The 23781-nt window shown below is 45.1% G+C and overlaps 1 protein-coding gene across 4 annotated transcripts; it reads right to left on the reverse strand.

The window, feature by feature from the left end:
* Positions 1-158: 158 nt before the first annotated feature.
* On the reverse strand, positions 159-22584 carry LOC117401242 (tight junction protein ZO-3-like). Of its 4 annotated transcripts, XM_059014847.1 has the most exons (29): positions 22310-22497; positions 19850-19906; positions 15981-16037; positions 14805-14929; positions 13548-13650; positions 12749-13115; positions 12204-12307; positions 11658-11829; positions 10717-10801; positions 9941-10044; positions 9718-9808; positions 8973-9064; positions 8710-8785; positions 8222-8310; positions 7980-8079; positions 7585-7752; positions 7306-7373; positions 6946-7033; positions 6543-6699; positions 6249-6357; positions 5634-5853; positions 4862-5067; positions 4326-4421; positions 4144-4220; positions 3540-3750; positions 2860-2960; positions 1929-2333; positions 1512-1558; positions 159-1369 (listed from the first exon to the last, which is right to left on the reverse strand). In XM_059014847.1, exons 3-29 carry the CDS (start codon positions 16026-16028, stop codon positions 1255-1257), a joined length of 3624 nt encoding a protein of 1207 aa, XP_058870830.1. In that variant the 5' UTR covers positions 16029-16037; positions 19850-19906; positions 22310-22497; the 3' UTR covers positions 159-1254. The 4 variants fall into 4 exon arrangements, with proteins under 4 accessions (XP_058870830.1, XP_058870831.1, XP_058870829.1 ...); XM_059014848.1 differs by lacking the exons at positions 19850-19906; positions 22310-22497 and adding an exon at positions 22504-22584; XM_059014846.1 differs by lacking the exon at positions 19850-19906.
* Positions 22585-23781: the final 1197 nt, after the last annotated feature.

Genomic DNA, 23781 nt, shown 5'->3' on the forward strand with positions numbered 1-23781 from the left:
TACTAGATTTCAGATTCTAGTGTCCATCTGAGGATCCGGCACCACAGTAAGATAGCCGGTATTGTACCGGACAAAATCGTTACAGTTGGAGGGTATGGCGGGAACATGCAACAGCGGTGTGTTTCCATTCAAAATGAACCACAATCCAAAACAAATAGTTAAAAATGAATCTGGAGTATTTATTATAAAAGCATATACCAGCGTATGTTTAAAAACAGTTTTTTTTTTAAATGCATGACATTAACATGGAAATGAGAAACATCAAGCCACGTGACGCAAGGCTTTTTTCTCCAATGGGAAAAACACCCACTTTAATACGAACTGGGTTAGGAAACGAACAAACATTATACAATCTGGAGTCAAGACATGAGCATTAAAACTGAGCTTGGCAGCGACATCATCCGATACATCTGGAGGCACGACTCGCATGCATTTAAAAAGCAATTTGATTGACTGCTGTGCCAAAGGCTAAACAGATGTCCTATTAAATAGCCCAGATATGAATACACACAGCCAAGGTGTGCAATCAGAGGATGATTCAGAGCAGAAGAGGTAGGAAGGCACATTATGCGTCCTGGGCGCTGGCAAGCAGCTTCTTTCCTTGTCCTCCTTTAGAGATCTGTCCATAGCTACCGTGCACTGCATTTCCAAACATGCAGCTCCCTTTTAAAAGGGCAGCAGTAGAGTTTTTAATCCTCCTTTCAAGTCCCGGATGGCCGTTTAGAGGCATGTGTACAGGAGGCACTATGAATCTTGAACCGTCCTCCCAAAATGCCTTGCCACGACTGTAAACCGAATTTAGAAATCTGCCAAGCGTCTGCTGCAATTGCAGAGAATAGGTTTACACTAATAGTACCTCACCTGTGCATTTGATAATTGGATGGCATGGTTTTGTTTTCTAGTTATTGGATTGCAAGGGTTTGCTTCAGTCTTTAGGTCTTAGTGGACCATTCCAGTCCAGTTTTAACTTTTTTTTATAACCCCAGTTCAGCAAACCTCGTTTTGGTTGAAGTCTGGTGGGGTGAAGAAGTCTCATCACTTAAAATGCAATGCTGGCAGGCAAAGAATGATCCACAACTGGGAGTGTGAGTCGGAAGGAGAAACAGAGTTTTGTAAAACGCTTATCCTCTTCACAACTTATTCGAATGCTCTCATAAAGCCATCGTCAAATAGCATCCCAATGGAAGGAGATTGTGCTAATGTTTACCACTCCCTCTCTCTCTCTGTGAGTGGTAGGAGTTGTATAAAAAGGTCCTAGAGGTCTGTGGCCGGGCCCCAGTCAAAGTCTTTATCCTCCTCCTCCTCCTCGGAGCTCATGCTGCCTCTGATCTGAGGCCGCCTCCACAGCACCGCCTGGTGGTCTATAGCCCTGCAGAAGAGAGAGGAGAGAGCGGGGGGGTCAGGTAATACAAAATATACAGGACACATCTTTACAGGTAGGAATGTGCACAAAAAACATGTTTGGAAAAAAAATCATAAATAATAAATAAAATAAATAAATAAAAACGTACCCCCCGAAAAGTCTCTGTTGCTGTCCCTGAGGTTGTGAGAAGCTGGGCTGTAAGAAAGGGTGACAGGATCATTATTATTCCTCCTGTAAAATTTTAACATTGACCTCATTTCATTTTAGACCTGAAAAAGGAGGGGATTAAAATGTGAACTAGCATGAATTCCAACCCTTATGCAAAGCATGTCCAGGAAAAACAGTGGCAACAAGATCTCTTAAAATCAATGGAAAATATAAACAAACTGTACGCAGCATCATCGGGATGAGTGGGATTAAGTATTTAGAAAAAGATAAATAAATAAATAAATAGGCGAGACTAATAGCAAAACTAGGAATGGACCAAACTGCTATGCAATGGGAGTCTTATTTCCATCCCTGACCGTGCATGTCGTGATTGAGGCAGAGAGAGATGAAACGTTACCTGTTTTGGATGGTCGGGAACCCCTCGATGATCGGGGACCTCTCGGAGATCTGGGGGAGCGCTTTCCAGCTCTGGGGTCAGTCGATCTGCTCCTGGGGCACTGACCCAGACCCGAGGCTCGGCGCTGTAGCTGTGGGTCCTGTAGGGTTTGTGGGAGCTGTCTTCCTCCTCCCAGGCAGGCTCCGAGGACCGGGCCAGCGCCGGCTCCGAGTTGTGAGGGAGGGCCGGCTCGGAGGAGCGCCCCAGGGCTGGCCCCTCGAAGGCCTCGTCCAGCTCGTTGTCGGTGCACGCCTCTCCGTCCGTGTCCTCGTAGTCGCTGGTGGCTCGGCTGTCACAGCTCAGGTAGTCTGTGGAGCGCGAGCGACTCAGAGCATCGAGATCCTCCTCCTCCTCTCCGCTCTCAGCCTGCAAACACAGAGACGATGAAACAGTGGCAGGAGGCTGCAGTACAGGCATGTAGGCAGCATGCTGTGTAAACATGAGTCCGGGTTGGGGTTAACTCCAGTTCCCACTCCCTTTTAAATCAATTCCAACACACCATCGATCGATATTGCAATTAGCAGTATTCTGTTAAAATGAGCTTCTCACAGTGGCAACAAATTGCTTCAACTGAACTCTTAATCAATTCAATGGGCTTCAAATGAAAGCAGCTTAACAAATCACAGCAATTGTATCTAAACTATCAATTCCTTCGAAGAAATTGGAATGGATTTTAAAAAGGGCTTGGGATTGAAAAACAGGAATCCGACCCCAACTCTGCTCACAAAAGGATAACAACTTCATAAATAAATCGCTTTGCTTCTATAGACTGATCTGCATGGACAGCAAGTTCAAGAACTTATATTAGCAAGTTGCTCCATTGCAATATTGAGCCCGCAGCCCAGCACCCGGGGCGAGGCAGACGGACAGCTCCCCTCCCCGCTCTGCTCACCTTGTCCTCGGAGAACCAGACTGGTCGTGCCTGCAGCTCCTTGATGCGGTCCTTCAGGATCTCGAACCAGACGTTGGAGTCGGGCAGGAGCGGGATCCTCGCTGGGGGGGGGGGAGCAAAGAGACAGGCTGGCTTACTCACAGATTGGTTCATACAAAGAAGTCAAACAAATAAAAAACACTCCTTAAAGGACCTTCCAGTACTGTGCATGAAGCCCAATATCATTCAATCGATAGCCAGATCTCTATTCTGCATTACAAGACTGGAGTAATCCATTAACTAATCTCAACTGGACAGCTAAAATTACCACTTACAATAGGCTCATATTAACCTGAACAAGTCAACCAAGAACTAAAATTGCCCCTCTTCTGTGGTACTTTGTTCCCCAATCGTTTGCCATCGCCTCAGCTCTGCTATGAATGTTTCATCTGATCTGTGGAATGTCAGGAGAACAGAAGGTGCTCTTGAGATATCAGATAAATCAACAGGGAAGGAAAGACTCCTCCTATTGCATAGCAGTTGCACCCACTCCAGGTTTTACTACGAGCTTGGTGAGCCACAGTGTGTATGCAACAAGCTCCTGTGTGTCTTATTAAACTCACAGTAAAACCAGGAACGGATCAAACTGCTACGCAATGGGAGTTCTCTCCATCCCTGATCAAACCGGAAGGCTCGTTTACCAGAGAAGAGGTGGGGGCAGTACTTTCTCATCTTGATGGCCTGGGTGTAGAGGCGACGGGAGCTCTTGTTGGACTGGGGACAGAGCTGCTGCCGCATGGCCTTCACGTCCTGCCTGCTCTCCGGATCCAGGAACAGCACCATGGGGTGGTACTGGATGTAGTTCAGCCGCTCGACAGCAGAGGGCGTGATGTCCAGCAGGGGGTGCCTGTCCTGAGCAGGGGGCGGGGGGGGAACAGAGTGAGAGACTGAACTCTTCAGCTCAGAAACAGCCTTGTCTACTTTACTTGGTTTCTTAAAGTTTTACCACATTGATCGTTTTGAACATGAAATACTGTACTGCTAGTATGGCTTCCGGTAGACGCTTGCAGGATCATTTTGTAGTTTCTTTGATTACATGACACATGTTAAATAAAAAAAGATCTAAATTGTGTTCATATAGTTTTTTTTATTTATTTCGTCTCAATCCTAAAATTCTCGGTGATGCAAAACTATTGGACACACCCCCCCCCCAAAAAAGTATCCAAATTCAGGACTCCTAAATAAACTATTACTAGCACACTGGCCCTCCTCTGTGGAACTTCATTCCCTCGTCTTTCTCCTGACCTGCTCAGAGATCTGCCTCACGGTCTCCAGTTTGATCACAGATGAAGACCCCTCTTCTGAATTGCGGGGTACCATCACTGTTAGAAGAGAGAGGGAGACAGCAACAGAGTGGTGTTACAGGCAGTAAGAAAATCCAGCTGAGAAAGAGCTTGTTAATGGATGGGAGGTACTGTGCTGCTTACATGCTGTCTGGAACTCTGCAGGCATTTCTGTGGACAGCTTCTGTATTGCAACATCGCTCAGAGGACCCAAGATGACAATGGGACGCTTGAATGTCGCTAAAAAAAAAAAAATTTAACTTGTTGATTTTAATAAAAACGGCACCTAAACATTTGAATTATAATTGATATTTCCGAGACATAATTGCTGTGATTGTTCAACTGCTTTCAAGGGAATGGGAAATTTAAAAAAGGAATTGAAAACTGAAAAACAGGACTTGACCCCAAGCCTGGTTCAGAGTACATACCAAGTAATTTCAATAATACACCTAAACAAGGGCGCTTCTGAAACCCTGTACATAAACACATCAAATTAAATACCTTCCTTGAGGAATCCAGTGGGCAGAGAATTCAGTGCCCCAGTATTTGGGTATGGCTAAATTACCATTAAAGTCCAATCTAATTTTATTGCAGTTTATCAAAAGGCAGGACCAGCTGCATGCTGCAACCTCCAGAGTCAAGTTTTTCACGATCAAAACGAGATTCTGTGTGAACTTCACCTTCCCGCAGGAACACCTTCTCGTAAGGGGGGAATTTGCCCTGGATGGTGAGCTGCGACAGGTCTTCCCGGCTCTTGCGGTTGCTCTTCTTGGCCCCTCGGAGGCCCCTCAGCTTCCAGAACTCGGCGCGGAGCCTGGAGGAGGGGGTGCTGCTGCTGCTGCCGCTGCTTCTCTGCGTCTGCTCCGTGCTGGCGAGCTGCTCTGCTCTGCGAGGACGGGACGGAGAGAGACAGCAGGACAAATCAGTCGCACAGAAGCCCAACCAGCTAGAGCTGAGTAACTGGAGACAGGGTTGGTAATAAGAATCCTATTGCACAGCAGTTTCACCCATTCCAGGTTTTACTACAAGCTTGATTAGCCACAGTGTATCGGTAACAAGCTCAGGTGTGTCTTAGTAAAACCAGGATTGGATCAAACTGCTATGTAACGGGAGCGTTATTTCCATCCCTGTTCTGGTTTAGCTTCCTTAGCTATGGAGATGCTTATAACATCCTACAGCTGCAAGTGTAGCAGGAGCCAGGAATGGATCAAACTGCTGTGTAATGGGAGTTACATCCCTGTAGAGAGACTAGTAATTGCGATGATAGGTACGATTCAAGAATGCACCTTTACCTTAAAACACAGCTTCTTACACACTTCCTATCCGCTCTACCCTATACAGGACAGCAGAACACTAGAATCTCAACACACACATGGCTGTAGTGGCCCGTCATTCCCCAGGTGGACAGGGCTGGGCAGTGCAGTGCGAGGGAGAGGGGGCTCCTGCACTCACCTGCTCTTGTTGGGGATGGTGCCCCTGTCTGCCTCTTGCAGGATGTTGCTCATGCGCACTGCCCTCCAGGTGCCCAGCTTGCCGCGGTGCATGGTGTCCAGCACTCTGAAGACATCCCCCCTCGTGAAGCTCAGGGTGCCTGGACCCTCTCCCTCATGGTCGAAGTGCGTCCGGATGTAGAAGGAGTCTCCCACGTTGGACTGCAGCATCTTCCGGTAAACTGAGAGGGGGGGGGTCTGGTTAATTGTTCATTAACATGGACACATAGGGACGGAAATAGTATTTGGAAACTGTTCTATACTTGGAGCTTCACAAAGATCAAAAATTATGCTTTGTCAATATTGAAGTGTTTAAATAACCAGGGATTAAAATACTGTTGCATAGCAGTTTCACACATTCCAGTTTTTAAATACAAGCTTGATTATCCACAGCATACAGGTAACAAGCTCAGGTATGTCTTATTAAGTTCATAGTAAAACCAGGAATGGATCAAACCGCTGTGCAATGAGTTACCTCCAGCCCAGACATAGGCTGGGACTTTATCATTACACTGAACTGTGAAAAGGAAGGAGACGGCTTAAACGTTCCCAAAGCCAGGACCCGGGTTCTACTCACTGTCCAGTTTGCTCTGGGCCTGGATGATGACCTGCTCTCCTTTGGGGATCTGAAGGAGGTACAGGGCTGCCTCTTCACGAGTGAAGGAACCAAAATCAACATCGTTCACCTGCCGAGAGAGAGAGAGAGAGAGAGAGAGAGAGAGAGAGAGAGAGAGAGAGAGAGAGAGAGAGAGAGAGAGAGAGAGAGAGAGAGAGAGGAGGGGTTATGCATTTCGAAAAAAAACAAAAAACATACCTACAACCAGACACAGGAGAGTTTCTCTAGGAATGACGTATCCAGGTAGCTGCTGACCTTGAGGATCTGGTCTCCCTCCTCGATGCCCTGCTGGCTGGCCAGGCTGCCCGGCTTCACCCCTCCCACAAAGATGCCCACGTCATTCCCTCCGGCCAGCCGCAGCCCCACGCTGTCCTCCTTCACGAAGCCAATGCGCTTGAGATCAGAGCTGTACCTGCAGAGAGAGAGAGAGGAGAAAAAGAAAGAAAAAGCGCTCTAACCTCAGGCAGGGAATTGTCTGAAAAGTTCTGATGTGCCATAAAAATAAAAAAAAATTTAAAAAACGCCTCTAGTCCTTAAAGTGTAACAGAACTCCCTGGATAAAGGACTCTGCCAAATAAATGAATGTAACCAGGATGTGCAAATACATTCAATAACTTAATTGCCTCAACCAGTAATCCAGGACGGTTGTCAACCCTACCCCAGGTTTGGCTCTTCTCTAGGTTCCACCCTCCGTCTTGGAGGGGATTCTGGGGGCAGGCAATAGATTGGCTCATCTTCCTTCGCAGCTGAACAAGAGGCAAAAAAAATTCCATAAAATTCCACAAGATGGCGATAAATCCCTACACCACACCCCACAGAGAATTTCCCCCGATCGGCAACCACCAGCCAAAAACCTGGGACCACAAGTATATCCACATCTCTCCCAGTCCCTCAGCTCTACCACTAGGTCACCATGAGCCAGGCTCTGTTTAATTCCATCAACGGAGTCAAAGGGTGACCAAGCCCATTCATCTGAGCTACCGAAGGTCTCCTTTACAGGGAGGTCCTGTGTACGCACCGTACACTGCAGGGGCTTCCTTCACCTCCACTCCCGCCAGCATCTTCCCATTGGGAGCGGGAGGCAGCCTGGAAACCAGAGAGAAGACTTTAAATGAGGAACATATTCCAGCTGACCGCTCCTCTGTCACACTGTTCAGTACAGCTACGAGCAGCAGATGGCGCTGTTGCGTACAGAAATATTTGTGCAACAGGTTTGTGCAATACAGGTTTGGTGAAGCAAATTTAGTCCAATTTATTATAATATTAGTTTAAGCATGTTATTGTAAACCAATCCTACCTCCCGTTGAATTTCTCCCTGCTGTCCAGGCTGTCGTCCCTGCGGGGCGGGGAAGGGGTGCGTTCCGAATCGAGATCCGAATGGTCCGGAGGAGGCCTCATCAGCGGCACTGGAAGCACCCTTGGAAGGCTATCACTGTCGGAGTCGTGCGCGGATTGAGGCCGGATTCTGAGGGAGAAACCAGAAGCTTTCACAAGAGACGTTCGACAGTAATGCAGTTCACGTGTACCACAAGCTTGATTAGCCATAGCATAACAAGCTGATGTCTGTTATAAAGCTCCTAGTAAAATCAAGAATGGCTCAAACTGCTGTGCAACGGGAGTCTTATTGCCATTCCTGAACAATACATGGCTCAGCCTAACGATTTCGTTTAGGTGTAACTAAACTAGTTGTACCTCTCTCTGTACTGCCCCCTGCTGTCCTGGCTGTGTATTTCCCTGGGTAGGGATGCGGTGTGTTCAGACGGGGCGGGTTCTGAGCCAGGGTCAGACAAATCTAGATTTAAAAAAAGAAAAAAAAAAAGGGATAGTATTTATAAGTAAGATGATCACAGTAAGGTATCCAAGCTTCACAACGCATTCACACAATGCTCTGATAAAGCAGATGGGGGGGTGGGGCTCAGCTGCTCCAGACTCACCTTCGGTAGGACGCTTCCATCTGGGGAAGTTTGCCCTGTCAGCGTCCCTGGCTTCACGGACATCCGACTGCTTGGAGGTAGGCCGTTTTCTGAGGGAGAAATAAAAATAAATAAATAGCTGTAGAAAAGTAGTTTTGGACACATTATTTATATGAAAATGTGTAGTGTCCCCCCCCATTGCTTTATATAGGAAAAAAATTGTATCCTCATACAGGTTCATCATGCATTTGCATCTTCCACATGTCCCTATACAAAGACTAGGAGAGGTTTTTATCTGTCCCCATATCTGTCGCCATTAATCTCATTCCCCGTTGCAATGAACTGAGAGTAAAAAGAAAACATCTGGCGACTTCTCATTTTCCGGGCGGGAGCTGATCTATGAAATCAAGCCAATCACAGAGCTAGCTGAGCTCCTACAACAGGACGTGTCCAATCACAGTCCTGGAGGGCCATGTCACTCCAGGTTTAAACAGGTAAAACAGTCCTACCTGTCTCGGTGCTGCCCCCTGCTGTCTCGGCTGTCTTTCTGTGGTGGTGACTGGGTGTGATCCGAATCCGAATCCTCTACATTTAAACAAAATAAAAAATGGATTAGCCAGGGTGTAGGGAACAACACCACACAGAAGCATTCAATGTGTGTCAGCTAGTTACAAAAGCATTGCATTATCAAGCAATAAAATCAAATCTAAGCCAAGTGTTTAATTCCGTGGCCTTTGTTCTTGTGGTTGGTGGTTTCTACTCCCAGACTCACCTTCATCAGGGCGCCTCATCACAGCTGGCAGCACTCTTGGCAAGCTGGCACTGTCGGAGGCGCGCGCTGCCTGTTCAGGTTCAGCCCGGGTTCTGAGGGAGAAATCAGGTTCATTGTGCAGATGCACGTTAGGATGCTTGCTGGGAGTGTGCGTGTGCACGCTCGTGCTCAGCCTCCTGTTGCATACAGCAGCTCGATTCATACTTCAGCTCAGGGGTTCACCTGTGCCGGATCGCGCCGGACCCTATATCCAGTACCTTTTTAATTTGAGAAGTGAACAGTTTTCAAATGATGAACCGTATGAAGATTATGTTAAAGCACGGCGAGGCACAGATCGGCACGCAGCTACAGGTATCAACAACAAGGCACGCAACCCTGATCCACAAGCACATGTGGGAGCTACTGTAAATCAAGGACAGTGCATTAGATTGATAAATAAAAATGATATCCCTCTTCCTTAAATAAGATCTGGTACCTTTCTGTTTACAAATGAACCCCTGCTTTAGCTTTTAGTGTGCACAGAATCTCGCTGGCAGGATTGCTCAGACCCTATACTGCACATCTCATTTTTATGGAGACTGCAGATCTAACTCCCCCCCCCCCCCCCCCCCCCCCTCCCCCCCCTCCCCCCCCCCCCCCCCCCCCCCCTCCCCCCCCCTCCCCCCCTCCCCTCCCCCCTCCCCCCCCCTCCCCCCCTCCCCCCTCCCATTATATTGCAGAGCAGCTAGTCTCAGTGCAGTCCTACCTTTCTCTGTGCTGCCCCCTGCTGTTCTGGATAGCTTTTTTTCGGGGTGGGGAGGGGGAGGGCGTGCGATCCGAATCGGGGTCTGAATTGTCTAAATATAAAAAAAAGAAGGAATTAATTAATTAGAAAACTGTTCAAGACAACTGATCAAAGGGTTTCACAAATATCAAACTTCATGCCGTTTCATTCCTCCTGGGGGGTTTAAGCTTTGTTCCAGACCCACCTCCATTCGGATGTCGCCCCGCAGTGGAGACCCCTCTTGGGTGGTCAGTCCTGTCTGGGTACCGTGCTGCACGGAGGTCCGGCTGCATCGGTTCAGCCCGGATTCTGATAGAAGAAACCACAGCAGAGTGTGGAAAAATAAAACATGAAGAACTAATACTGGGGTGGATTAAGTGCTCTGGTTGGAGGTTAAAAAGGAGTGCTAACCGATGCTTCAAAATCCATTTTCTAACCTCTGATTTTAACCCTCTTTTACTGCGCTTCTTTGAGTTGGAATAGGGTTACCAGATTTCTAGAGTGAAAAAACAGGGGTTTTTCTTTGCCAGTGTAGCAACTCTGAAGCAGTTAAAATAATTGAACATAATCATCATTTAAAAGTTAAATCATGGAGTGTATTGATTACAAGCCATAATTCATCGCTTTCTTCCTACTGTCATCTGACCAAAACATTTATAAAAAGCCAGCTTAGAAAAATGTGATCAGACATTAAACATGCGATTAAAAATATATTGCACACTACTACAGGTTTGTAAGAAAATACAATAGCAAAACCAGGATGATTTAACAGTTTGGCCGCTTCCACCCGGGACGATGATTTCCCGGGACGTCTGTTAGCCCCAAATTGGAACACAGGAAGTGTTTAGGTACCAGGAAGTCACCGCAGCAGCAATATTTCAAGCACAGAACTAAAAGATCTGTCCCAGAAACAAGGAGGACCAGTAATAATATTGCTAGCGCTCAGTCCGCGTGAATAAACACGCTGCAGGTATTCCCTACCTCTCGCTGTGCTGCCCCCTGCTGTCCTGGAGGTCTTTCTTCTGAGGTGGAGGCAGGGTTAACTCCGACTCAAGATCTGAAATATCTTTAAAAAAAAAAAAACACATAATTTACCGCAGGTCTGGGGCCTCTAGCCACTGGCGTCTAGTCAAGTGATCAAAATAACTTAAATTGAAAACAGTCTGCAGCCTGGTGTCTACCAGAAATGGACACGAAATAAATACACTAATAAGTCATATTTTGATGAGCTGTTCAACAGCAGCCAACAGTTAAAAATCAGTGTAACAATTAAATAAACTATCAAGGGAGAGTAAAGTGTGGGGTTCACGGTTTTAAACTTTGGTATCATAAAAAGGTCTGCCTGCTCGGCAGTCGCTGTGGTCCTTCATTTACACATGAACACTAGTGCTTGCAAAGTATTAACTACGAAATCCAGGACTTCTGCCACAACCACAACTAGAGAGAGCCGGGCTCGTCTGCATTTGTGGTCATCTCGCCAGCAGGAGTCGCAAATCAAAAATACTGAATGAAACTTAATATAATTAAATTATTCAACTGTTAAAATTCTTTATTGAATAAATCCATTCATTACTGTGTTGATTTCAAAACGAGAAATGCTGTCCTTACCTCACCTTTGCAATCGAGTATCAATCAATGGCAATTTACTTCAAATATTTCCTTGTCAATTTACGACCTCGGTACAGCAGTACAAATGTCAACAAATTAAATTAACTTCCAAATCAGCTTTTAAAACACTCAATGCAGAAGTTAACTAGCCCTTGAGTGGTGCTTGATTGTAAAGGTGAGGGGAGGACACATTTCCTGTTTTCTAATCAACACAATGAACAGATTTATTTACAAACATTTTTCAAAAGGCAGTTCGTAGTAGGAGTAGGATTATGGGGTAGGAGTATCAGCACTAATATTAAAGAGACTCCTACCCTCGAGCTCAGAGGAGGCATTGCTCGCAACATCGCTGTCCTGCAGCTCTGGAATGCAGACCAGGAACTGCCTGTCGTCACGGAGGACCGTCATGCTCAGCTTGCTCGCCGACCTCGCCACCAGGCGCTTGGTGTCTTCCAGGGACAAGTTCTCTGTTACTATCCCATTGATCTGAAACGGGACAGGGGGAGGAGGAGGAGGAGGAGGAGGAGAACGTTAAAGACAAGGGGCTAAACAACAAAAAAAAACAATCATGCATCAAGTCCAATACTGTCTGAAAGCATGGCTTTCTTAACTTGGTGTAGTACAGGAGATCAAAAAATAAAAAATAATCATATATACAAACAGATAACAGCTTTCATACGAAGCCAATTAACAGCGACTTCAATTGAAGTCATCTGTTGCCATTGTGAGAAACTCATTTTGACAGAATACTGCGGATTGCAATTTTGCTCATCGATGTGTTGGAATTAAAAGGGAATGGGAATTGAAAAGCCCTGGTTTCAACGGGGTGTTGCATCCAGGCTTGTATGTCGCAGCCCCACCTTCAGGATGATGTCTCCCTCCTGCAGAGTCCCCTCCCGGGAGGCCAGTCCCGTGGGAGTCATGTACTTCACGAAGATCTGACTGCCTAGCTTCAGACCGAATTCTGAAAAACAAATGCGCAGAATAGCAGGGGCTGAACAAGCCATCGAAATGAAGAACACTGCCACGTTCAAATGATATATGCTGGACAGCAGGTTGCATAAGCAACTTGCCTTGTGTAGTTAACCTCTCTCTTAAAATCAGGAACCGAGTGTCTGTGGCCTCAGACAGACAGTGAGATGCACTTCTCTGTCCACCTGCAGCTGTGCAGTGAACTGCAGTCTGCCTGGCTGAGGGTATCTGATTGCTTTCAATATTGGAAGTAATGTTCTTATATTGAATCCATCATATTTAAACACATTAACAGTTTCGTTTCATTGCCTTTATTTCTAATTGGAAGCGCCGATTTTCTCCTCTTAGTGCCCATTCTGTTTTCAGTGACATCACCAGTCCTGCCCCCAGTTCCCCAGTCCACCCCAGTTTGAGTCCACCCCCCGTTTCATACCTTCTTTGGGGTCTTTTTTCACCAGGACAGCCTTGATGGGTTTGTAGGGGTCCTCGTATTTGGGGAGACTCTTGTATCCTGACATCAGCGGCAGGACGTTCCCATTGCGTTCGGGGGCGGGGCTCCATCTCGTGGGGGCGGAGTTGCTAGGAGAACGGTCGTAGCTCCTCTCGCTGCCCGAGTCGAGATCGGAGGGCGGGCGGGGTGCCCTCTCCCCCTGGGACCCCCTCCGCGGGGCTGGGTAGCCCTTGTCAAAATCCGAGGGGGCATCGCGCCGCAAGGACAGGTCTTCAGACCGGGAGGAATTCTGGGAGACGCCGCGGGGGGCCGAGACAGGGACCTGGATGGTCCGAGGCCTCTTCACCGTCTAACAGGAGACAGAGGGCAAGACTTCAAGCCTGGCTACACTACAGCGCGCTTAATAGCTGACCCCAGCCCAGGATGCGATTTTCTGGGAAGCCCTCTGAAGCAGCTCCTGGGCTGGTGAAAGGCAGGCAGGGCGTGTTTGGTACTGCAACAGTACAGTGTCACCGACAAGGCTGTTATTAACAGGAAGGAGACTCGGAGACAAGGAAACTGCAGGTTTAAAACACGCACACCCGCGATCACCCTATTTATACACCTGTGGCTGGAGCCTTAATTAATCATGTATTCAATTCATGGCTCCAGCCACACTCCCACATGTTTTGACAGGGAGAAATTGAACACCCCCCCCCCCCCCCCCTCCATGCCAACCCAATATTCCCCACACCACCGCATACACCTCGGCAGGGCTCGTCACCCTTTCACAGGCACTCACGATGTTGGCCGTCCTGCCACAGTTCTTCAGGTGCTGGATGGCGTAGGTGGAGGTCGCTTTCTCCATAGAGACGCCGTTCACCATGACGATGTGATCCAGGGTCCTGATGGACGGAAATAAAACTCAGAGACTTACAAGGTACATGCGTGTCCCTACGAATAAAAATGATGCTAACTTCCTTATTTTTGCAATGAGGTGCACAAAACCAGGTTTAAAATTCACTGGTTGGATCGGGCCATCTAAATGGTCCGTTTCCTCCTCGTGATTCTTGAGTCGCTCTCAAATGTATTTTAAGAAGAAACTGTTTGAACAGCAAGCGCTCAAATCCTTGTGTATCTTAAAGGGTTAAACACATGCATGACATACGCTGTGTTATAAATCCAAGGATAGTGGGGACCAACCAAAAGGAAGACTGCTTGGGATAATCAGATAGCACGCCATGCGTGTTGATGGCAAAATAGAAGCCCCTATCACACAACAGCAGTGGTGGGGGCGGTTCCTGAGAGGACTAGTCCTTTAAAATATCATTCAGATTGAGGAAAAAAACAAAACTGTGGTGGCGTCTTTGTTTCCTAAACACCGTTTTGTATTTTGTGACAATATGTCATGACCAGGGGGGTTCAAAAGGAAAGAAATGTCAATATGAAGATCCTTCTAGTGTTATTTTGTACCCCCCCCCCCCCTATCCATCCCACAATCCCCCATCCCAGTGATGTCACTTATTTCACAAGCAACATACAGTACCTCTTTATCTAATCTGGTAGATTACTTAACATTGGCATGGACTAGAATAGTTACACGCTGCACAAAAAATGAGTATTATATATGCAATATGCATAGTTCTGATCTGAACCTGGGCTTCCCCTGTGGTCTGCCTCCTCCTCCACTGGTTTGCATGCCCTGCCTTGTGCATTCTCATTTCAGCCAAAACACAGTGCTGAGCTCGCCATGTTACGCACAAACTCAAACAAAGAGGATACTGTCAGCCGCTTGTAAACAAAGTTATGCTCTGTAAAGAAACTATAGACCAGAAAAAAACTAGTTCAATTATGTCTATTACAAATGTTGCCTTTCTTGCCCTCTCTCTCTAAAGAGAGAGAGAGAGAGTGAGACACACCATTGCAACAGAAAAATAAGCAGACTGTCAACAGCCCAGCTGGTATATTTGAACATAGCTTCAAAACCATGTAACCCCCCTCAGGAGGCCCCCAGCTGAGGAATCCCTGGCCTCCAGGACTCGGATATTCCCATACTCACTGTAACCTCCCCATGGCCGGCCCTCCCCTCACCACATCCGAAATGATGACTGCCGGATCTCCGGACGATGGGTTGGGCTTGTCCCAGCCCCCAGAGACAGCGATCCCGAATCCCACCTTGGAATCCTGGGAATGAAACAAGCCGGTCACTCCCCAGCTCCCCTTCCCATTCCCCTTCCCAGTGTTCTTTAATCCAGTGCTGGACCTTCGTGGGTTTGTTTACAGCATCTTGCTTCATCATATTGCATGGTTTGAAGCTCACACTGTCCCTGCACCCATCCTGCTTTTCAGAACTACCTGCAATGAGGTACATGATCCAGGTGTTTAGCAACCAGGAGTTTCATGTGAAACACTCCTATTAGCAAACCTACAGATGTATTCATGCTCTGATAAGGGCAGATTTATCAGAGGCATGATTGATCAAACGCCTGGCACCTGGTCTTTACAAGAACATACCTAAGCAGAGATGGAAATAAGACTCCCATGCCAGATTTTAATGCAGGCTTGAATAGCCACAGTGTATCGGTAACAAATTCAGGTGATTCTTATTAAACTCCTAGTAAAACCAGGAATTGATCAAACTGCTATGCAATCTGGCTCTTATTTCCAGCCCTGCCTTAACTAGAGAAGTCCTGAAACCCAGGACTGGGAGCTGGTGTGGGTTTTAAACCCGGATTACCTCCGATTCTCAGTCTCCACTTTCTCAAACCTCCTTTCTGTCTCACACCTGCCCCATGAAAAGAACTCATTACATTACCCCCCATTTATCATTTGAAATTCAATGCTGGGATTTGAAAAACTCAACAACTTTCCCAGTCAGCTACTGAACACCACATTTGTTCTCATTATAAAAAATAAAACAGCATTTATTATTAATGGTAACATCATTATTACAGTCCATTGTTAAGACTTAAAATAAGCCTAATGCTCAAACGGTGCAACCTTACGTAGAATTGGTATCTCAGATCTTTGAATCGAATGGGAAGACAAGGGCTGAACCGCAAGCCACACGGCTCACAGACCATAAACAGAGAGCTCTGTAGAAGCGAGGTCAGCACGGGTCTGATGCAGATTATTAGCTGATCAGCTGCTAGGTGGAGATTCATTCCAATGAATTGAGCTGTTCTTATTATTACGAGACAGTCTCCAAGCAGTCTATAATCCTGTTTGAACCTACCTTGTTCAGCGTTATAGTATATTGTTCCCATATTTTCAAGTCTTCCATCTCTGTGAACTGAAAAAAAATAATAGGATTTAGAAATAGGATATTAAACACAATTCTATTAAGATATACCAAGTCTGATCTGCACTGAACAATTTGGGATGCACAGGGTGCTTCTAAAGCTGAAGGAACACTAAGCCACCTTCGGAACCTGGTTTCAGGAGACTTGGTTTCAGGCCGCTGCACGGCACACCAGGGGAGACTTGGGGTTTGATACTGCAACCTCAAACTAGGTCTCCTGGAACCAGGTTTCAAGCCGCTGTTCCTGAAAGTGGCTTCATGTGGCTTCAATGCACAGTCACCCTGTCTCTAGTATCTATATTCTAACAAGTCAGCATGACCTTATTGATGCGATACCTTAGCCTTCTTTATAAACAAATAGAGCTTTATACACAAACAGATCTGGCAATATAAACTTGAAAGCTAACCTTCATTTTGGTGGCTGGGGGATGTCACTAGTGACTATTCCCAAAACTATTTTTATATCAAAACTTTAAAAAACACTAATATATCGCAAAACTTCATTATGATTTCTAGCTCTCAGCCTGCGATTATCATATAATATATATATCCGTCAAGTCACTGCATGAACAATTGTCCTATTGTAAGTGACTCTGCATATAATGCACAGTTCACAGCCTGCCTCTGTAAAGCGCTTTGTGATGGAGGTCCGCTATGAAAGGCGCTATATAAAAATAAAGACACCATTTAAAAATGTCTACAAATTCAAATAAAAAATGGTGACCAAAGGGTGTGTATATTCTATTCCTTTACATAGTAAAGAAACACAAATCCACAGCAGACACACCTGCTTTACCAGGGATATAAATGATGAGGTTCTTGCCTTAACCTAGTCACAGAAGCCAGTCTGTTTCAGATCAGGTGCAAACTTTACTACGGAACAAAACTTGTACTAAAAACAGATTCAAACTTGATTCTACTACAATCTGCAAGCTTCTGGAATGCAAAACGAGGTGGAGACACTACAAGGGTTACCTGCAGCTCCGTGCTTCAGACACACCTGTAAAAAACATTCTCCACAATCACATTGTAAGACTGTGAAACCAGACAACTATGCACAGGATAGAGAGTTTGTTTATTAACATTTCAGAAAGAATCCAGAACTAACGCAGCCTTCAACACAAAGGCATTTGTTCATGAAATGTCACTCTTGAAACCAAATCTCTTTAAAATCCCAAAAGCAGAAGTTTTATTAAACAAGTGTGAAGTCTTTCCTGTGGCTCTAGCTTTGGAGACAGTTTGCCCCCCTTGTGCCTCACTTCCTACCTCCACCCTACTACAAGACAGGCTAAAAGCTGAAAAAACAAATCCAACAAGCCCCAGAGGAGTTTCCTTACCTGCCCCACCCAGCTGCACGGCGGACTGCACTCACTCAGGCATGACTTAGAGCCACAGGAGATTCCCTTTCAATAACCCCCCCCCGAATACACAGTACAACAAAACACACTTCTGCTCAACAATCGCCATTCAAATCAAGCTGAATGCAAAATTGTAGTCTGGAACAAAAGCTAGGTAAACACAACACCTGTACAAAAGAACCAGCAGCTGCCACATGACGTTTATCAGCGTCGCTAGGCCACAAACACCCGACAACTGGACCAGCAAGCAGCAGCTGAACACAAAATAACCACTGTACTTGCCTCATCTTTGAATCGCACTGCCATTTTCACAGCTTCCTTTATTTATATTCTTTAGAAGCACCCCGGTTATAGAATTCAGTGGCTGTCTTTATTCATCTTGTAGCCGTCTTTCATTTTGAAGATTTAAAAAACAAAACAAAAACTGCGACCCTAAGCTCTCTCAGCTAACAAAACAGAAATGGAGCCCTCGCTTCCATGCAAGCATCAGGCACCGCTTTGCATGAGGGTCTTTGCCTGCAGGAAAAGCCTCGGTCTGCGTTTCTGAGCTCAAAAGCACCTTGATCAACACAGGTGCATACTGGAGATACCTGAGCCCCGCCCACAGCTGTTGTTATTCGCCACAGGCATTCCAAGGCCGTGAGTTGAGAACTTTTAAGATGGACCTGACTCGCCTGGTTCTAATGCACAGCCAATGAACACACTCTACAGGCTGGGCCACCTTAAGCTCTTTAAAAAAAGGATGGGCTTACCAATAGGATACAAAAATCTGTGTGAACAAATTGTACTCTGTAGCTAATGCAGCAAGCATGCAAAAAAAAAAAAAGTGTTACTGTTTTATTTATAGCAAACTTGGGCAAGCCATGAAGCATATTAAACACTGTGCTGCAGATTAAAATTTTTTTCTTCATCTCGAAATTGTCTCGCTAATGTATGTCCAGGAATAACAGTGGCAGCAAGATCTCAATCAATGGAAAGTAGGCACAAACAATGCTTTAGTCAGACATACTGGACGCTGTATCATTGAGACAAGTGGGATTAACCTTATCAGAGCAATTGTGTGTGTCTAAATAATGCGTTTAGTTTATTTAAATGGGCATGAAGCTTCAGCTGGTTCAAACAGGGTCATGAAGGTTCACTGGAACCTTTACATGTGACCTGGGAGTGCTCCTTTTAGGAATCCTTTGACTCCAGCATTGAAGGTAATGAAATGTAACGATCTTACAGATACAGTCCAGTTTCTAGCACAGTGCGCGGTTTCAGCCAAGCCGAAAAGAACCGTTTTGTGCAATATTTTTATACACAAAATTATAAAGCCAGTCTGAAATCGTCCCCTTGCAATTAATACTAAGCTGACGTGTACTGCTACTAGGAAGCACTGCCCATCTGCCCAGTTAGTGGAGGAGTAAACTAATCTGCTTTAGAAATCGCACCGCTGTTAACTGAGCAAATAGGGTTCAATTCCCTGCTGGTACGGACAAATATTTTTGTAAGTAAATAAATACAATAACCTAACGTGACATTGTTCACTTTTGAAGGCTGTACAAGCTTACATGAACTGCTTGTATTGGGAACCTTTTGACTGCTTTAACTGTCGAGTGACAGAGCGTTGCACGTTGACGCAAATATTATCTGACCACATTCTGGTCAGAATCCAGTAAGGGTGTGTGTGTGTGTGTGTGTGCGTCACACATTCAATTTACATTTTTTTTAATTACTACCAAATTATTATGAAGCACTACAAAGGGTCCAAGAGGCCTTAGCACTTAGTGAACCAACATTTCAGAAGATAAGCGTGTCTCAGGAAATGCTTCAGTCAATTAAAATAGTTCAGTGTTTGAATGATAAAAGAAGAGTTCATGTATTTCCCATTGGAATCATCCAAAGCCCCAGTCAAACACAGAACCATTTGAATTGCATGAAGCCTCCTCTATCTGAACCAGTGGAATCACAAGCATTTCCTGAGGCAGGGTCTCTTCAGAAATGCTGCTTCACTACAGGCACCTTGAACTCTATGGAGTTTGGTAGTAATTTAAGAATGTAAAGTTAAAATATTATTATATATATGCTCACTGAACTGCGGTGCTGTCTCTAAAGCAGATTACAATTTACCCCTCCACTAACTGGGCAGATAGGAAATGCTTATTCGCAAGGGGACATCATTTCAGTGATTATTTACATCTGTATTCTCAGTAACAGAATTAATAACTGCTTAATAATGTGTATCATATATTAAAGGTCATTGCTCTCTGTAAACTAATAGTGTCTGTACGTAATATTATTGATAGCTCTGTTACATTTTAACCATGCCTTGACTTTAAAGACCACTAGATGGCACTAAAAGCATGAAGCGGTCATGTGATTCGGATCGGTGAACCAGTGGTTTAAAGGTCTCAGCGATTCACAAGGCTTCACTTCTCCCATCATTAATAACAATGTACCTACTTGGAAACAGCAGGGTTTCACGTTTGGTTATTTGCTCGCCTGGATAAAGGCAGGTCACTAAGGGGGAAGAAGCAGGCAATCCATTAACACATCATCCATCACAAACACTTGCAAGCTGGCTTGGTTTATTTACAAGAGCACACACAGTGCGGAGCATCACTCCCATACAGAAAGAGAATCCATTCTTGTTATATGGTTTTTAAAATCTTTGACAATTATGTTCAGCTTGCATAACATGACAGGAATGGAAATAAGACTCCCATTACGTAGCAGTTTGATCCATTCCTGGTTTTACTAAGAGTTTAATAAGACACTCCTGAGCTTGATCCCAATACACTGCGGCCAGTCAAGCTTGTATTAAAACCTGGAAAGGGGGGAAAAACTCCTATGCAATAGGAGTCTTATTTCCTTCCCTTGCAGTGTTAAACTGAACTAAACTGAGGAATGCTGCAATCTGCCCACATCATTCCCAAACTATGAAACTCATTCAGCATGCCCTGGCAGTACCTGCTCACAGAGGGAGGGGAGGGAAGTCTAAACAGAGAGCTTATTGAACGCTGTGCAGAACAGGATTTGGTACCATGCTAACCAGCTAACAGTTTGCCTAGCGTTGCACGGACAGTGCCGGAGCAAGGCACACGCGCGTTCTTTTTCTTCTGTCTTGTAGACTGCTGAGAGAGAAGCCCTATAGCAGCAAGGGAAATCACAAGACAATTCATTCACATCACAAACATCCGGAGAGCGGCGAGTCGAAACTGAACCTGGAGCCAGAGCTGGCAGGCAGAAACTCGTCCTGGCTGTAGAACCAGTAGCGCAAGAAGCAGCGAGCCGGCGAAGGAAGGCAGGAAGGAAAGAAGGAGGGAGGGAGCATTCACATTAAACATTCCCTAACAGTCTTGAGAGCTGCAGGTATTTCACTGGGCGTGTGAGTGACAGTTTAGCTTAAAACTACAGCTGCGTTATCAAGATCTACTGCTCTGTTGTAGCAACACTGTAATCAACATTGTGCAATAGTTCTGTGACTGGGAGGATACACAGACTAAAGTGTATATTTAACTTATTCTCCAGTCTGGCTGCTACAGCTCTATGCAGGCAATAATATAGGGACGGACATAAGGCTCTTAACAATGGACTGGAATGACAATGTTATCATTAATTATACATGCTGGTTTTGTTTTTAATGATTACAAATGTGGTGTTCAGTAGCTGACGGGAAACTTGTTGAGTTTTTCAAATCCCAGCATTGAATTTCAAATGATAAATGAGGGGTAATGTAATGAGTTCTTTTCATGGGGCAGGTGTGAGAGAGAAAGGAGGTTTGAGAAAGTGAAGACCGAGTATCAGACACAATCCGCCCTCAGGGTTTAAAACCCGCACCAGCCCCGCCCCCAGTCCTGGGTTTCAGGACTTCTCTAGTTAAGGAAATAAGAGCCAGACTGCATAGCAGTGCGATCCATTCCTGGTTTTACTAGGAGTTTAATAACACACCCGAGCGTGTTACCTACACACTGTGGCTAATCAAGCCCACAGTAAAACCTGGAAAAAGTGTAGCTGCTATGCAATAGGAGTCTGTTTTTCCTAACCCTGTTATACAACTGCACTGCTCCACTTCAAATTCAGGGCTATTCCAACACAGAGTTTTGTTCTTACTAGCAGGCACGGATTAATAATTAAGAACCAGGAACAAAGTTTAGAACTGGCCCTGGGGGTATGGAGTACTACTGCTCTGATAAACGGACGACTCATGCTTACAGGAACTGCTACGCTTGCACCGAGAGCGATCAAAGATCCATTCTTTAATGCGGATCGCTTTTAAATCGAAAGCAGCGAGACCCTCCTGCACACAGACCCATTACGGATGCAGGGGTAGAACAAGTATTCGGTTTCGGAATGTGATTCAATACCGGAGCTCCTGCCATAGCCCAGGTGGGTGAGAGAGGTGGTGTTTTAATCAGTTTTTACATTTACAAAATAATAATAATAATTTGTTATTTCGTTGAGGAAATACTTTAATAAAACCGGCCGAAATAAATGTAATAAATAATACCAATTGAAAAAAAACTGCAAAACTAAATTTAACGTACCGTCAATACAAAGTATATCAGGCTCAAGAATTAAACATTTAACTCAACAACACACGTGTTGTCAAACGGGGGATTAGTAACTGCTGGGAACAATACCCAGAATTATTAATCTTAGATAAAACATAACATATGACAGGATTATAAGACCCGTAACCGTTTCACTGCCGGCTAATCTTCATTGTAAAAAAAAAAATAATAATGTAACTCCGAATACAGCTACAAGCGAACCTATAATTGTCTCCAAATCCTCGCTTAACAGTAACTTCAAAATATCTGGAGTTACTTTTCCCGGACGCTCTGCCCTGAAGTGTACTTGTTTCGACACACCTTGACATCAGCAGCTTCCCGTTTAATTGAAAGTAAATTGTAAGCTTACCTGCTGTGAAGTACGAAACTCGGGTAGCTACTAACTTTATTTCAAACACCAAACAAGCACGGATAAATCCAGACTTGAGGTAGTAAAGCTGCCTTCGATCCCGCAGACACAACGCGTCGCCTCGGTAGTATTGATCACATTGATCAAGGTAGAAATGGCTTAACTGTTACGCAGGGTATTCTCATTTGCATTACCTGGCCAGGTTATATCAATTCCACTGAATGCATTCCTGTGACCATACGAGGTAGGTAGGCGGGAGGCTGGGGTTAACTGTTTGAGCGCCAGGGGACAGGATTCAGAAACTTTAAACAAGACGCGTCGGGTAAGGCGTGGTTGAAAGGCAATTGGAATAACACGAGGATTTTGTTGTTATTGTTAGTAGTAATATTAGCAATAGAATATATGTTTAATTTACAGATTGTATCCCTAGTAAATTGACTGACATGGATTGTGCTTTTTGCTAAAATATTTTTACAGTTCAGTTTTCATAAAGGAGTTGCATTCAATGATTTGCATTGAATTGATTTCCTGGGATCCGGTTCCTATTAAACCTGAGCTGCAGTTCTTGGTTTGCTCTGCACCCCTGCTGTGATGGCCTGTCAGCTGATGTCGCAGACAGCAAATACAGATGACCTGTTTTGCCTACAATGATCAAGCTGATAGATACCAGGATACTCCCATTCACACACAGTGCGTCTGATTACAGCATCCCCACCTCTAACAAAAAGAGGCTTTCCTTCCTCAGCAGTCATTGTTAGAAGCTGAAGTTTAGTTCAGAACCCTGCAGCGTGCATATAGAGGTGCAATGCTGCGTGCCTCAGCAACAGCAAAGCAGGGAAGCGCAGGACTAGCCTGGTAAACATAGGAATGATGGTTAGCGCTTGTAAAGCATGGCAATGGGAAGCAGAAAAAAAGAATGCAGAACATTGCAGGGAAACAGTGACAAGCACCAAATCTTGCAAATGTTTTGTTCACATTATAAGCCTGAACTTTAGATAGCAGCACATAGGCGTTCCCAATATAAGTGTAATAAAATATATATATTTGGAAAATAGTAAAAGCATTGCAAAGTGTAATAAAGCACAGTAAACTGTGGTAAATGCCAACAGTATAACCATGGGGAAAGCATGCAAAGCTACTGCGGGGCTCCACAGCTGTGCCTGCAGCTGGAACAACCACGAGAGAATCTAAACAAACTGGCTAGCCAACACGGCCTGGCTCAGATGACACGAGAGCGGTACAAATGGGTAAGCCTACTGTAGCAAGCACGTGGTTGTGAGACACAGTTTTTGAGATAGTACCCATTTTTAAAAAGGGTTTTTTTTTTTATTCAAGATATTATTTTTTAAGTTTAATACTTAAAAAATAATACAAAAAAAAAACACACATTACAAACCCGGCCCCTTGGTTGTAATGTCTGGAAAACAAGTGCGTGAAAAGAACAAACAACGTTCTTTGTGACAAATTCCACG

This window comes from Acipenser ruthenus, chromosome 49, assembly GCF_902713425.1.
Source record: "Acipenser ruthenus chromosome 49, fAciRut3.2 maternal haplotype, whole genome shotgun sequence".
Lineage (NCBI taxonomy): Eukaryota > Metazoa > Chordata > Actinopteri > Acipenseriformes > Acipenseridae > Acipenser > Acipenser ruthenus.